The following is a 15,846-nucleotide window of genomic DNA, read 5'->3' as shown; positions in this document are numbered from 1 at the left end:
TGCCCAAGACCACTGTGAGGCTAGTGGGCTGTGGACACGCAGTTTAAGTTTGCTTCTAACTTAAGGATCACAATTATACAAAACAAATCATTATAAAGAGCTCACACTTTCCCAAATCAAATTCTGGATTATCACCCAGAGCAGGGAATAACAATGAGAGTAACATACACACACAAAAGGAAACAGACACGTCCACTAAGTCCCCAGTCCCAAGATCACAGTCGGCCCCAGAGCAAGGTCATCCGTGACGCTGGAGAACTGTCCTTTTCCCTTAAACATTTATGCCCACTTATTGTTCACTTGGGACACGGGCACACAAAGCTTCTCAAAGTGGAAGCGTGGATGTCTAAAGGCTCTCATGTGGAAGTGATACCTTTATTTTGCTGAGTTTCATTTGGATCTTCTTAGATACCAGATCAGACCAGTACTTCTCTCCTAAGAAGTCCCAAAATATTCTTCCAAGCAAGGCGTTCACCCAGGCTTCCTGTTCTTCCTCCTCCAAGGGGGGAACCTCTGGCAACTGGCAAAAGAAAGGGGACCAAAATTAGTTGGGAAGCAATTGGAGAGTAAGACAGGTACTTATTGCTAGGAAGTTACTAACCGAGTCGTGCCTCTTCCCTCTAAATTACAAGTCTCACATCATGTTGGGGAACAGCAAAAGGGAGAAACACAAGCTGCCACCAAGCTAGAACCTTGTCTTTGTCCATTTTCTTCTCCTCCCAGTCAGTCTTCCTGTGACTAGATAATACTGCATATACTCAGCCCAGCCAGGCTGTCCTGTCCCCTGAATTAGCTTGGTGTCAACATTTCTGAGCAAATGTGTGCCTTTCTGTTCCGGCAAACACTTGGATGGTACCTCCCAAGGTGGTCCTCATCCAGGCAGAACCCAGGACTCTCAAGTTTGGTCTGATCTTTGCCAAGCCAAGACACACTTGGGGTGCCTAAAAATGCTGATGCCTGGGTCCTACCCCAGAGACACTGAGCTAAGTGGGTACCAGTTTCTGTTCAGAAAATGAACAGACGAGGTGAAGAACTGCAGTTCAGGATTACAGAGAGCTGCTCTCGGGGCTTCCATGCAATTCCTACAGTTGTCTTTACCCAACTCAGCCCAGTGAACTACCCCGGCCTCCACTTCTACAGGACACAACCCACCTGACACATCCCTGTGTCAATGCTTGAGGTGGGAGAAGAGCAAACCCATGTCTCCAACTCCGTAGGCTATTTATTAGACCTCAGACTCTGGCGGGGTGAGGGTCAGGGACAGGGATAAAGAGGAGGAAGCAGCAGCACCAACTGAGGATGATTTGTGAGGTCTGAGCAGTAGGTGTGGGTGATGGCTTAGAACTCAGTAACACAGCAGCATGGTGACTGTGGTTACCACTGCTGTCCACCACATGCCAGCCTGTTCCTCAGGCTGCCTGCCATGTTTTGCAATACCCCGAAAGATGGGAACTTGATTCCACTTGAGGGATGAGAGGTCACAAGTTCATGAGTGCAACCTGACTCACAGCCTTGTTCTCCCATTCTCTGCCTGCCCAGTCCTGTGTGCTCTGGGGGCGGGAGGACGTAACTGGCCCACTGGTGTCACATTTGCCTATCTGGAAGTTTCTAACTAGATTACAGTCTTACTGAAATGGACAGTTTTAGAAGGCAAAGATCAAAAAAATCTAGGCCGGCGCCGCAGCTCACTAGGCTAATCCTCTGCCTGTGGCACTAGCACTCCAGGTTCTAGTCCCGGTTGGGGCGCTGGTTCTGTCCCGGTTGCTCCTCTTCCAGTCCAGCTCTCTGCTGTGGCCCAGGAGTGCAGTGGAGGATGGCCCAAGTGCTTGGGCCCTGCACCCCATGGGAGACCAGGAGGAAGCACCTGGCTCCTGACTTCTGATCGGCGCAGCGCACCGGCCATAACGGCCATTTGGGGGGTGAACCAACGGAAGGAAGACCTTTCTCTCTGTCTCTCTCACTGTCTAACTCTGCCTGTCAAAAAAAAATATCTAGAAATGCAGAAATCTCTGATTGTTTACCATCTCCCCTCCCTCAGTGGTGTCTGTAAACACACCCCATCTCACATGCGTGATCACACACCTTACTCTCTTAACACCTTTGCATCTTGTTCTTGTACTACCCATTCTGGGCAGCTGTGACTGTGCCCACATCATGGCTGAGTGCCTAGGCCAGTGGCACTGCACACAGGCACCTTGTGCAGCTATGACTGCCCATGAGAAACCCAAGGGCAATGGCACAGAGTAGCAAGTGACCTGCTCAGAAGCCTGGAGTTCTGAGGGGCTGGCCCAGGAAGCAACACAGTATGGGCACAAACCTCCCAGACTCTCAGTGGCCAGCTGTCCACGTGTCCCAAGTGCTGTCTCTCTCACTGGGGTCCGGGGCTCACTTACAGTTTGTAGTCATATGTGACTGCAGGTTGGGGGATAGTTTACATCCTAGGAGCCCTTTAAGTCTGGGTGTTTTTGTTTGTTTGTTTGTTTGTTTTTAAAGATTTGTTATTTATTTGAAGACACAGTTACAGAGAGGCAGAGGCAGAGAGAGAGATTTTCCTTCCACTGGTTCACTCCCCAAATGGCCACAATGGCCAGAGCTGGGCTAATCCGAAGTCAGGAGCCAAGACCTTTTTCCAGGTCTCCCACATGGGTGCAGAGGCCCAAGAACTTGGACCATCTTCCACTGCTTTCCCAGGCACATTAGCAGGGAGCTGGATCAGAAGTGGAGTAGCTGGGACTTGAACTGCAGGTGGCGGCTTTACCCTCTATGCCACAGCACTGGCCTCTGTTTTCATTTTTTCAAAGATTAACTTATTTATTTGAAAGGCAGAGTTATGGCATGTGTATGTGTGGAAGGAACAGAGAGACAGCAATCTTCCATTTGCTGGTTCACTCCCTAAATGTCTGCAAAAGCCAGGGCTGTGCCAGGCTGAAGCCAGGAGACAGGAACTCCATCTGGGTCTCCCAAGTGGATGGCAGGGGCCCAAGCACTCAGGCCATCTTCTGCTGCTTTTCTCATACCAATAGCAGGGAGCTGGATAGGAAGTGCTAAGACTCGAACCAGTGCCCATATGGGATGCTGGCATCACAGGCGACAGCTTTATTCACTACACCACAACACTAGTCCTGAGAGTCTCACTTTAAAAAAAAACAAAAACAAAAAACTAAACCCTTATGTCATATGGTGTCAGAAGACAAGGGCTGCTTTCAAGTGGCAGCGGCGTGCTCTGCCAGACTTTCCTATGCTGGAATCATCTTGACATGACCCAAGACATCTTCCACCACCAGGTCTGAGTGCGTGGAAGTCTGCACCTGTCACACCATAAGGTGTCTGTGTTTATTTGAATCACTTTTCTCTCTGCCTGAACATCTCCATTCCTCCCCAAGAAGTATACCTACCTGGTCCAACTCTGCCAAGGCCACTGCATCGAGTCGCACCAGGCTATCTATGCAGAATCCTGAGTCAGCACCCATGCAAGGACAGAGCCCAGGGGCCACTGGGCCAGTACTAAGTTGCTGCCCACAGAGGGCACAACCTCTCGCTTAGATTTGCAGGCTACAGAAGAGACGGGATTACTTTTTTCCCTTCTCAAGAGGGACAATCCACCCTTTATTACCCTTTGTTTACAACCCTAGTCATTCACAGAAACAGATTTAACACAAAATAGCAAGAAACAAAAGATATTTCACAATGTTATATCCACGCCAATGGCATATGATGTGGTAAACAAATTTCTGAAATAACTGACAAGCAGGTTGGTTTTTTTTCTTTTCAATAGTTCCTGTTTCGAATGCAGGCTTCCCTTCATAGACTCAGTGGGAACAAAGGAAAATCCAAGGGCAGCAGAACACTCACAATGCATCAAAGAAGCTTGACGCTGAAATCTGGATTCAACAGGCTACGAGAACTCATTTCCAAGGAACATCATAAAAATTTCAGAGCTTAAAGAACAAATGTGCACACACTGCCTAATACTGCCATCGGGCTGCAAGAAGAAACGTGGGAAGAATATTCATTTCACTATTTCAACTATACACGTACATTTAGAAATGGTAACTCTGCAAAGATAGTTCCCAAATACAAATGTGGAGAGTTCAATGTCCAAAGCTGAAGCAAGGCATCAAAACTATTAACACCTAAAATTACAATGAAGTGGATTTACTCAATTTTGTGATGCAACTTTTCTTATTACCAATAATGTATAGGCCAGCTCAGCTTGTTTGCTATAAAGAGAGCTTACCACACAGACAGGTCATGGTGTTGCAGAGACATCATGGCCCCACAGAAGACCCAGTCCAGGACCCTGCCCTCACACTGATAGCTGGCTTCCTCTAATTATAGCAATATGCATATTCATTGTGGAAAACATCCATGATCCCACTATCAAAGTACAGTCACTTAAAAGATACCTTTACATTTTCCCTTAGTCTTTCAAAACAAAATTGGATCTAGGTACATGCTTTTGTCTCTCTTTTAAGGTATAGTGCAGACCATATAATTCACTGATTTAAAGAGTACAATTACCACACAATGCAGCAATTCCACTTATGGGTAATTCCCAAAAGCAGTGAAAGCAGGGTCTCTAAGAGGTACACGTATGCTCATGTTCATAACAGCATATTCACAAAAGCAGGCTCTAGCTCTAGCCTGGCCTCAGCCCAACTCCAGCAGCTGTGGGCATCTGGGGAGTGAGCCAGTAGGTGGAAAATCTCTTTGTCTGTTTGTCTGTCTGCCTCTCAAATAAAGAAAAATTTTAAAGGAAGGAAATTCTGACATCCTATAACATGGATGAGTTTTGGGGATATTATGCTAAGTGAGAGAAATCAGCCACAGAGGACAAATGCTGTATGAGTCCACCAACATCAGGTACTTGGAAGTCAAAATGATACAGAAAGACTGCAGGATGGTGGTTGCCAGGGCTTGGGAGGAAGGAAAAATAGGAAGTTAATGTTTAATGGTTACAGTTTCAGTTTTTGTAAGATAAAAAGAACAGTGGTGGTGAATACATTATATATATATTTATTCTAAACTGTACATTTATAAATAACACAGTAAAATTTAGGTTATGTGTGTTTTACTACACAAAATAATACATTTAAAAAAAACCAATTCAGTGTATTTTTTGGATGTTCACAGAGTTGGGCAGCTATCATCACCATCAAGTTCACTCCGAACCCATTAGCAGTCACTCCACCCTCTTCCACTCCCAGCAAACCACAGGAAACAGCAAGTTGTATCTCTACAGACTGGACTTCTCCAGATATTTCATTTAAATGCAATAATTTTTTTTTTGTGACCGACTTCTTTTCCTTCGCATGTTTTCAAGGTTTTTTTTTTTCTTTTTTTCTTTTTTTTTCTTTTTGACAAGCAGAGTTAGAGACAGAGACAGAGACAGAGACAGAAAGAAAGGTCTTCCTTTCATTGGTTCACCCCACAAATGGCTGTCACGGCCGGCGTTGCGCTGATCTGAAGCCAGGAGCCAGGTGCTTCCTCCTGGTCTCCCACAGGGGTGCAGGGCCCAAGCACTTGGGCCATCCTCCACTGCCTTCCTGGGCCACAGCAGAGAGCTGGACTGGAAGAGGAGCAACGGGGACAGAACCGGCGCCCCAACCAAGACTAGAACCTGGAGTGCCGGCACCGCAGGCAGAGGGTTAGCCTACTGAACCACGGTTCCGGCCTCAAGGTTTACCAAGTTGTGGCAGTATATCATTTTTATTATAGAAAAATACCCTTTAAAAATTATTTGAGCAGACACACACACATATACATATGTACATATACATATATATACACACACACATATATATACGTGTGTGCAATTTCCTTAGTTACTGTATAAATTCCTTTCCCAAACCAAATATTGAACATTCAGAAAACCATGTCTTCCCCTAACCCCAAAGATGATTTTTTCTTCATTCAGATTTTAAGCTAAGTATCTCCAAAGCTAGGAGCTGACGTGTGGTGCAGCAGTATGTTAAGCCACTGCCTGGATGGAGGCATCCCATGAGTGCTGGTTTGAGTCCTGGTCACTTCACTTTCGATCCAGCTCCCTGCTAATGCACTTGGGAAAGCAATGGAGGATGGCCCAAGTGCTTGGGCTCTCTGTCACCCAGTTGGGAGACCCGGATGGAGTTCTGGGCTCCTGACTATCAGCCATTTGGGGAATGAACTAGCAGATGGAAGACTGATCTCTCTCGCTCGCCCTCTTTTCCCCTTCTGTAATTCTACCTTTCAAATAAACAAACAGATCTTTTAAAATATACATATCTCCAATGTTATTTCAATATGCAGAATCCCCTGAATATATTTTTAATCACATGAGAAACATAACTGCCAATAATGTCTTAGCATTTATTTAATTATTTAATATTTTTTAAAATATTTATTTATTTATTTGAAAGTCAGAGTTACAGAGAGAGAGCGAGCGAGTGAGCGAGCGAGAGGTCTTCCATCCGATGGTTCACTTCCCAATTGGCTGCAATGGCCAGAGCTGCGCCGATCTGCAGCCAGGAGACAGGAGCTTCCTCCTAGGCTCCCACGCTGGTGCAGGGGCCCAAGGGCCTGGGCCATCCTCTACGCCTTTCCAGGCTGTAGGAGAGAGCTGGATAGCAAGTGGAGCAGCCGGGTCTCGAACCGGCACCCATATGGGATGCCAGTGCTTCAGGCCAAGGTGTTAACCCGCTGCGCCACAGCACCGACCCTAATTATTTAATATTTAATTCAAACTTAGTATATACTTACTAGTCATATCACTAGGTGTTTTTAACACCAGTTTGGATCCTGAGCACTGGTGACTGAAGAACGCCTCATTTACCCCCTAACCAGTGGTCTAACTTGTTTAGCAATGGGCATGAGAGAAAGGAGGCAAAATATGTGGATGTGGCCATCAGACCCTGCAGCCCTCAGGGCAAGATGCTTTGATCATGGCCCATGAGAGGCCACAGCAGGATGTGGGCAGGGTGGGGGCCGGGGAGAGGTGGTTGCAAAGGCTGGTGCTGTCTCAAGCCCTTCTATGAAACAGGAGGGACAAGTGACCCTAGGCAGGCATCTGGGTGGTGGCCAACACTTGAGGACATGATGGTGTACCTGAAGAGACACCAAAGGTTCCTCTGTGTCCTTCACTCCTTTGAGTAGCTCTTGGACTCAGTTATCAGAGGCAATAAAGACCCCAACAAATAACCTTCCTTCGGCAGCAGGGATGAGCACTAATGACCAACCACACTTCCAAGACTTCATGCTAAAGACTTGCCCAGAACCGCACAACAATACACCCTTATCAAGGTAGTCGCTGCAGCACGGCTTGTAATTACGAAATATTGCAAACAGAACATGTGTTTGGTGTAGCAGTTAAGTTGCTGTTTGAGATGCTTGCATCCCATATCAGAGTGCCTGGCTTGAGTTTTGGCTACACTGCTTCTGATCCAGGTTCCTGCTAATGTGCACTCTGGAGATCAAAGATAATGGTTCAAGTACTCGGGTCCCTGTCACCCATATGGTAGACCCAGATGGAGTTCAGGCTCCTTGCTTCAGCCTGGACCAGCCCTGGCTAAATTGGGAGTGAACCAGCAGATAGAAGACTGCTGTCTCTATTTCTGCTTTTCTAATAAAATGAAAATTTAAAAAATGAAGATATTATAAAATATACTGCAAACAACTCATATGCCCACATAGGAGAGAGGCTGACTACAAAAGAATACCACAGTGGCCAGTGCTGTGGTGTAGTAGGTTAAGCCTCTGCCTGAGGCACCGGCACCCCATAAGGGCACCAGTTCGTGTCTTGGCTGCTCCTCTTCTGATCCAGCTCTCTGTTATGGCCTGGGAAAGCAGCAGATGGCCCAAATGCTTGGGCCCCTGCACCTGTGTGGGAGACCTGGAAGAAGCTCCTGGCTCCTGGCTTTGGATTGGCTCAGCTCCAGCCTTTGGGACCATTTGGGAATGAACCAGCAGATGGAAGGCCTTTCTCTCTGTCTCTCCCTCTCTCTGTCTATAACTCAGCCTCTCAATTAAATAAATCTAAGGAGAAAAAAAGAATATAGTGTGCTACCTACTGGGTAAGATGGAAAGGGAAATAATAAATATGGAAAAAATACAGAAAGGATAAATCAGAGACTAAGGAAATTGATCCATTACAGGAGTGAAAAGGAATGGCAGGGGATGACAGAAGGAATAGGGCAGGGGAAATGAATCTTTTCTGAAGATGCCTTTGGACAGCTCTGGAACCATGTTAATGTTTCACATACACACACACAAAAAAAAGGATGGGTGAGAGAAAGTCCTTCATTCACAAAAAATCATAAATTAAATAAGAAATCAATAAAGAATCATCTCCATTGATTCGTAAAAGAAAGCATGGAAAGTAACAAAAGTAGCATAGCTACATCATAGCAGATCTTATTTTCCAAAACAATGGTGCAGTGATAGTCCCCAACCCACGTGTGTTTCTAGGAATCTGCTGCTCCCTCAGAAGAGGTGGAATCCATGCTTCCCTCCTTGAACCCTGGGCGCCTTGTCTGACTTCCCGACTCACACAGGAGGACGGAAGTAGCACTTTACTTCTACTAGGTCACAAAAGACAGCAGAGCTTCTGCCTGGCACTTTCCCTCGCGACCGGTGCCCTTAGAATTCAGTCACTGTGCTGGAAGAAGGCCGGGCCACATGGGAAGGAATGCAGGCCCCGCCCTTCAGCCCCAGCCTCGCTCGAGCCGCACTGGGCATCTACTTGCCCTCCAGGTGAGCCAATCTTCTGGAAACAGACCCTCCAGCCCCCAGGTGAGCCTGCAAGCAGCAGTGAGATGCTTTCACCTGCAAACCTTGCCCAGCTCAACATTTGTAAGGAAAATAAACATTGCCGTTGGAAGACTCCACTTCGGGGGCTGCTTGTTACTGGGCCATAGAGAACTGCAGACAAGCATCTGCATCTTATTCAATCTCAATCTTATACAACCTCAATTACTAGATGACCCCAAGAGCCAGGGTATAGTCCCCACATCCTTCTGGCAGGCCAAGTGGATACCACAGCCCAGCCCCCTGCAATCCAGTGATCTCCACTTGTAGCAGACATCAGCCACAAAACTAACAAGGGTGAGGTGGGAGATGGGGACAGAGGCTCAAGGCAAAGCCGACTGCAATGGACACAAGCAACCCCAGCGCATGACAGGAGAGAAAATCCGCAGGCGGTTTCCAATGTTGTACTCAGTCTTTAAATTTTTACAAAAAGATGAAATTGTTCTGCGTGTTCCCCTTAATGGGATCGAGAAGTATAATAGTTTTAAGAGATTTTCATAAGATTTAGAAGAAGGAAAAATGGTTGGGGTTCTTCCAGGGGAAGTACCAAGCAGCTGGAAAGAGACGTGGACTACAGAACCCTGACGACGCTGGGCGGGAGGGCTGGGTAGTGACAACAGCAAACCCAGTGACCACGTGATGCCACATGTGCTGAGGAAACAATGCTCCCAAACAAACAGGGTTTGCTTTGGTTTGGTTTGTAATTTAAGAAAATCTTTCAGAAAGCAAGCATTTTTCTAGACAATCTTCTTAGGTTAGAGAAATATTTTCTTCCTGATATTTCTGAGCCTGATCAGAGTCCAGACAGCTGACAGCCCGGGGGGGGGGGGGGAGGGAATGTGAGGGGGAGGGGCTCACTAGCAATAAACTGGGTACTTCTTTCTTTAATTTAAAACTGTCTTATTTATTTAATCTGGAAGACAGAGAATGAAAGTAAGGTCTCCCACTTGCTGGTTCACCCCCCAAATGCCCACTTGGTCACCCTCCCCACCTGCCGTTCCCATCTGCCTCTCAGCCCAGCCTCCTCTGCAATAGTCGCCTCTCACCTCTCTAGCTCCAACAGCCAATGCTCCACCAAGAGCCACTGATCTTTTTAGACTTAAAATGTTGCTCCTTGGTCAAAACCCTCCCAGGGCCTCCCACCCTCCTTGGGATGGATCCAACAAGGCCCTGCCCACTCCCCAGGCTCCCTGCCTCCGTCCCTGGCCCTTGCTCACTGTCTAGCCACACCGGCCTCACTGCTGTTCCTTGAATATGCCAACTGCATTCCCGCTGCAGAGCCCTGTGCCTGCTGGTCCCCCAACCTGGCATGCTCCCCTCCTGTGCTTCAGATCTCTGATGAAAGGTCACCTCCTCCAACAGGCCCTCCCTGGTCACCCTTCTAAAACAGTAGCTCTGGCCACTTTCCACCCTTCCTCACCTGGCTTTATTTTAATTCTTAGCACCACCTGATGCTCATTTCTTGCTCTCCTTGACTAGAGTGCAAGCCCCCTGAGGACAAGGTCTTTCTCTAGCTTGCTCATCACTGTGCCTAGAGCAGGGCTTGGCACAAACCATGGACCTAAAGCGTGTGTGCGGAAGAAATGAGCACAATGAGAGCACAGGGAGCCTGCTCAGGCAGGCAACTTCACCTTTTTCCCGGCCGTGGGGCTGCTCTCCGCACTCTGCACGGGGCTCCTGTGGGGGCTGCGGTTTTCCTGGGGGACACATCTGCTCATGTACACGCTGTAGTCAAGTAGCATCTTCTGCCGCACACTGCCCACCAGCTCCTTCTGCTTGGGCTGTGACAGGATCTCCTCCATGCTGCCCTTGCTGCTGCTGCGGCTGTGCGTCAGGTGCCCGGAGGGGCTGCTGTGTCTGCTGTGTGCGGGCAGAAGTCCTGGAGCAGAGAAGGGACGGCCGTTAACACAAACGAAGAAAATGGCCTCAAAGTCCACCAAACGCAGAAACACAGATACCGCTCAGTGCATTAAGTAGAAAGGCAACTAAAATGCTATCAAACATCTACAAGGTAATTACTCTGAAAAACAACTTCAGTTCTAAGTGAAGTGGGTGATCTATTTTTTTTTCTTTAAACAGTTTTTATTCCTCTCCAAGGTAATTCAGAGAAATGGGAGCAATGAAATATATCCAGTAGGTAGCTATACTGTTAGAAGGGCAGAGTGACAGAGATCTTTAATCCACTGGTTCATTCCCCAAACGGCCACAACGGCCAGGACTGGCTCAGACTGAAGCCAGTTAGGGTGGCAGTGGCCCATCTTCCACTGCCTTCTCAGGTGCATTAGTCCAGAGCTGGATCAGAAGCAAAGCAGCCAGGACTTGAACTAGCACTCTGATGTTGGATGCTGACGTCGCAGGTTGTGACTTAACCCACCGCACCACAACGCCAGCTTTCTCCCTGGAGTGTCAGGTATAGAACTAACATGCCCCAAGTCATGGTGGACTTAGGAGTGCTATCAGGCCAAATGGAAGATGGGCAGAGAGGCAATTAATTTCCATCTACAGCTCATGGCAATTTCCAAAACGTCATCATGCCTTCAACAAAGTATTTATCACACACTTTCTCTAGATGAGTTCTGCACTAAAAACAAGACATAACGCCTGCCCTTGAACTCAGATAACTACACAGATGACCGCCATCTTCTGTAAAAAGTGACTGCTTTTTTCCCCTGCACAGCCAGGGGACTTGCAGGACACAGAGAGGGAGGTGACGACCTCTGCGCAGGAGAGCTGAGAGAGGACTGCTCCGGCACTTTCACAGCCGTGCCAGCTGGGCTCCACCTCCAAGGGATAGTTGACATTTTTCCTGGCTCAGGTGGGGACGAGCACTCTAGGCAGAGGGAACAGCAAGTAGAGAAAAAGCAGTGGCAGGGCACAGTACGAGCCCAGCGAGGGGCTCCATGAAGTCCGCACAGAGGACATGGGCAGAGGAGTAGGAAATGAGGGTGAGGAGACCAGCTCACAGCAGCAAGATCAAGCAAGGGCAGAGTGGTTAATGATAAAATCAAACCATTTTACTTTTCAGATGCTCTGCCCATCTGACTGTAACTCCCACACCTCACATAAGGTCGGGAAGCCATTTCTTCCTTTAAATTTTAGCCAGATAATTTCTAGCAATATTTGAGATTTACATTGCATAGGTATAAACATTTTTTAGTAATGCATTATCCTGATTCCATTTTAATATTTAGCATTATTTTTAAATGCTGGGCTTAAAGTTATGCCAAAAACACTTAAAAATAGATGAAAACTAGATGTAAAATGGTAACCCAAACTGGATCTTGGAAGAGAAAAATGCTATTAGTTAAAAAAAAAAAAAAAGGAAATGAAATCTAGAGTTTAGCTGTAGGTGAACAAAAAAAAAAAAAAAAGGAAAAAAAACAAAAGAAACGATGAAAAATAAACAGGGCAATAGGATAGCAAGCTAGTGCCATTACAGCCGAGTGTGGAGGGGCCCTCCTCCTCCTCTGCACGTCACAGGGGAGAAAGGAGAGCCTTGTCCATGCCTGCTCAGTGGCCTCTTCCTGCTACTGCCACCCTTGCCCTGCATGGGAGAAGGCACAGCAACTGCCACCCCCTGGGGACCTCACGGATGAAGGTCCTTGAAGACATCAAGAACCTGCCTGTGCAGCCGTCACACTGCAAGCACGCAGCTCTCTTGCTCCTCCTGGAGCTGCTCCTGACCCGCAGCCAGGCAATGCTGCTGGAGACCAGCGCTCTCAGCCCTGCCCAGGCCTCCTGAGTCACAGCCGTCAACAAGATCCCCTCTCTGGCATTCACATTTCAAAAAGCATAATCCAGACTGCTGGAGAAATCTACCATTTTGGTGACAGCATCCCTGAGGGAAGGAAGGGGGCAAGTCACTGGCAGGAGGTCTTCTACCTTCTCGGTCCTGACAGCCTGGCCATGGAGTCACCAGGCTCACTTTCAAGGCTGACACCCCACAAGCAGTCACTGGTTCAGAGATGGCTTTAATGAACAGGACGGTCCTAGCCAACTGATCCTTGGTACTTTCGGGAACTTAAACTTGCCACAATATCTCACCTCATAGCTTTTAAAGGTAACCCAGATTAACACAGGTATTTTTAGTGGTGTAAGAACGCAGCCTGTATGCTTTTAGCCCGAGTACACTGAAGGTTTTCCTCCATCTCTGACGCTTATCATTAAGTCTGTTGTGTGCTTTGTACAAGTCTGGGGACTTTTGGCAGGATTTCCAAAAATACAAATGCATTACAAATAATCAAATATTTTGGTTAAGCCATAATTAACATGTCACTTTCAAAGCTACACTGAGTGTCCCCTGAGCCCTCAGGCAGTGTTTCCTGGTAGTCCTACTCCCTTGGTTTACCTGATTCTGATTTTCAATGCATAGTGGAGCAGACCTTTATATTGCCAACAGAAATACAATGCAAGCTACACATGCAACTTTAAAACAACTGGAATTAATTTGAATATATAATCATCCCTAGGTCTCCTGGAGGCTGGTTTCAGGACCCCCTAGTGGCCACCAACAACCAAGGATGCTTAGGTCCCTTGTATTAAAGGGTATGGAACAGGGTCGGCTTGTGCCATAGTTAGTTTAGCTTCTGCTTGTGATACTGGCATCTCACATCAGAGTGCTAGTTCAAGTTGCAGTCCCGGTTTCTCTACTCCCAATCCAGCTGCCTGCTAATGTGCCAAGGAAGGCAGGTGAAGATGGCCGAGGTACTTGGGCACCTGCCACCCATGTGGGAAACCAGGGTGGAGTCCCTGGCTCCTGGTGATGGCCCAGCCCAGCCCTGGCTGTTGCAGTCCTTTGAGAGTGAACCAACCGGTGGAAGATCTCTTAGTCTCTCTCTGCCTTTCAAATAAAAAATCCTTAAAAAGGAGGGGGAGGGTGTGGAACAGAAGCTACACACATCCTCCTGTATACTTTAAACCATCTCTAGAGTACTCATCAGACCTCATACAAAGTAAATGCTGTGTTAACAGTTGTCATACTGCGCTGTTTAGGGAATAATGACAAGGAAAAAAGGTCTATCCATGTTCAGTGCAAGGCAACTTTTAAAGACTATTTTTGACCCATGGGTGTTAAGTCTGAGGATGGGGAGCCTGTGACTATGGAGGGTCAACTGTCTAGTATTTAACCCCGTTTATCTAACATGGTATGATTCTAACATGCAACCAACATAAAAAACAATCAATGAGATATTTTACATTCTTTTCTGGACTGAGTTTGGAATCCAATGTGCATCTCACATCTGGAACACTTATCAATCTGGCCACATTTCAGGTGCTCAAAAGACACACCAGGCTGGTACCATACCGAACAGCTCAGCATGTGATCCACTACAATTTTTTTTTCTTTTTAAAGATTTATTTGATAAAAGAGTGACAGAGAGACAAATAGAGGTGTGTGTGTGAGGGGATCTTCTATCCATTGGTTCAATCCCCAAATGGCCACAACAGCAGGTCTGAGCAAGGCCAAAGACATGAGCTACAAATTCCATCTAGATCTCTCACATGGATGGCAGAGGCCCAAGTACCTAAGCCATCTTCCATTCCCTTTCCAGGGGCATTAGCAGGGAGTTGTATCAGAAGTGGAGCAGTCAAGACTCAAACAAAAATGGGATGCCAACAACATTAAGTGGTGGCTTAACCAGTTGCACCACAATGCCTGCCCCTTGAATTTGCTTTTAATCAGTGTTTAAGTGTGTCCTTCAAAAGATATATTGATGTCCTAACCTTTAGCACACTTGGCCTTATTTGGAAATAGGGTCATTATAGATAGAATTCATTAAATGAGGTTATACTGGAAACAGAGTTCTTTGAATCCCATCCAATCGGGGTCCTTCCAAGAGCAGAAGAGTCTCACAGAAACACCACCAGGCAGAGTCTGGAGTCTGGAGAGTTTGCAGGCCACAGATCTGCTACCACCAGAGGCTAGAAAGAGGCAGGGTGGATCCTATGCCAAGTCGCAGAGGGAGCATGGTCATGCCGATTCTTCGATTTTGGGCTCTTTGCCCCCAGGACTGTGAGACAGTAAATCTGTCTGTTGTTTGAAGCCATCAAGTTTGTGGCAGTTTGTCCTGGCAGCACTGGGAGATGAATATATCCAGTAATCTCCCTTTATATGTGGATTTTTAGTGCTTTTGGTTGTTTCTAAGAGACTTCTTAGATCTCAGCTCTAGGACCAGGATGGAAACTCAGCAAATGCGTGGGGTGAGGATCTAGTTCACCTGCTGGGGTGGAAGCAAAGGATAGTGTTTAAGACCCACGTGACTCGTCTTCCCCCACAACTACCACAAAGCCCTGGCAGGGAAAGCCCCAGAGCAGCTCCACCATGAGAAGTTCTACTCCATCCACGCTGCTCTTGTCCCTCTGCGATCATCCTAACCATCGCCTGGGCCAGCCTCACTGTGACACAGCGATTGCAAACGTCTGACTCACATGGGCCAGTGCTGTCTGATGAGCACTGCACCTGGAGAAGAGAGGCGCTGCTGTTGCTTTCTGGGTTTATTCCCCTGCAGCAAGCACCATGCTCAGACAGAGCTGAGCCAAGAGGCTGTGTGGCTATCAGCTAGGGCGACCAGGATGGAACCCAAGTAGTCAGCAGCACGGAGGCTGCAGGACCTGATGAGAGTCAGGAGCTCAAGAGCACCACATGTCTCCTTTAAAACCAGGAGTCCCAGGGGTGGCGCTGCGGCGTAGTTGGTAAAGCCACCGCCTGCAGTGCCGGCATCCCATATGGGTGACAGTTTGAGTCCTGGCTGCTCCACTTCCAATCCAGATCTGTGCTATGGCCTGGGAAAGCAGCAGAAGATGGCCCAAGTCCTTGGGCCCTTGCACCTGCATGGGAGATCCAGAAGAAGCTCCTGGCTCCTGGCTTCAGATCGGCGCAGCTCCGGCCATCGCGGCCAGTTGGGGAGTGAACCAGCGGATGGAAAACCTCTCTCTCTCTCTTTGCCTCTCCTTCTCTCTCTGTGTGACTCTGACTTTCAAATAAATAAATAAATATTTACAACAAACAAACAAACAAAAAGGCGTTCCCTGTTGCCGCTTCCCTCAGAGAAGTCACAATACATA

The 15,846-nt window shown here is 47.4% G+C and overlaps 1 protein-coding gene across 7 annotated transcripts in view; it reads right to left on the bottom strand.

Annotated features, from left to right (window-relative positions):
* Nucleotides 1–15,846, bottom strand: part of TEX2 (testis expressed 2) — a 124,546-nt gene that overhangs the window by 24,248 nt on the left and 84,452 nt on the right. For all 7 annotated transcript variants that reach the window (XR_011383425.2, XM_051825828.3, XM_070060473.2 and 4 more), the window contains exons 5-6: nucleotides 10,413–10,660; nucleotides 374–520 (exon numbers count right to left, since the gene is read on the bottom strand). Coding sequence is in view for 6 of the 7 variants with exons in the window: in XM_051825828.3 (XP_051681788.2) it covers nucleotides 374–520; nucleotides 10,413–10,660 (395 nt within the window). In the remaining variant the exon portion in view is untranslated. The remainder of the gene's footprint in view (nucleotides 1–373; nucleotides 521–10,412; nucleotides 10,661–15,846) is intronic.

Source organism: Oryctolagus cuniculus, chromosome 17 (assembly GCF_051225735.1).
Source record: "Oryctolagus cuniculus isolate XC-2025 breed Fujian yellow rabbit chromosome 17, ASM5122573v1, whole genome shotgun sequence".
NCBI lineage: Eukaryota > Metazoa > Chordata > Mammalia > Lagomorpha > Leporidae > Oryctolagus > Oryctolagus cuniculus.
This window is presented reverse-complemented; position numbering and strand designations above follow the sequence as displayed.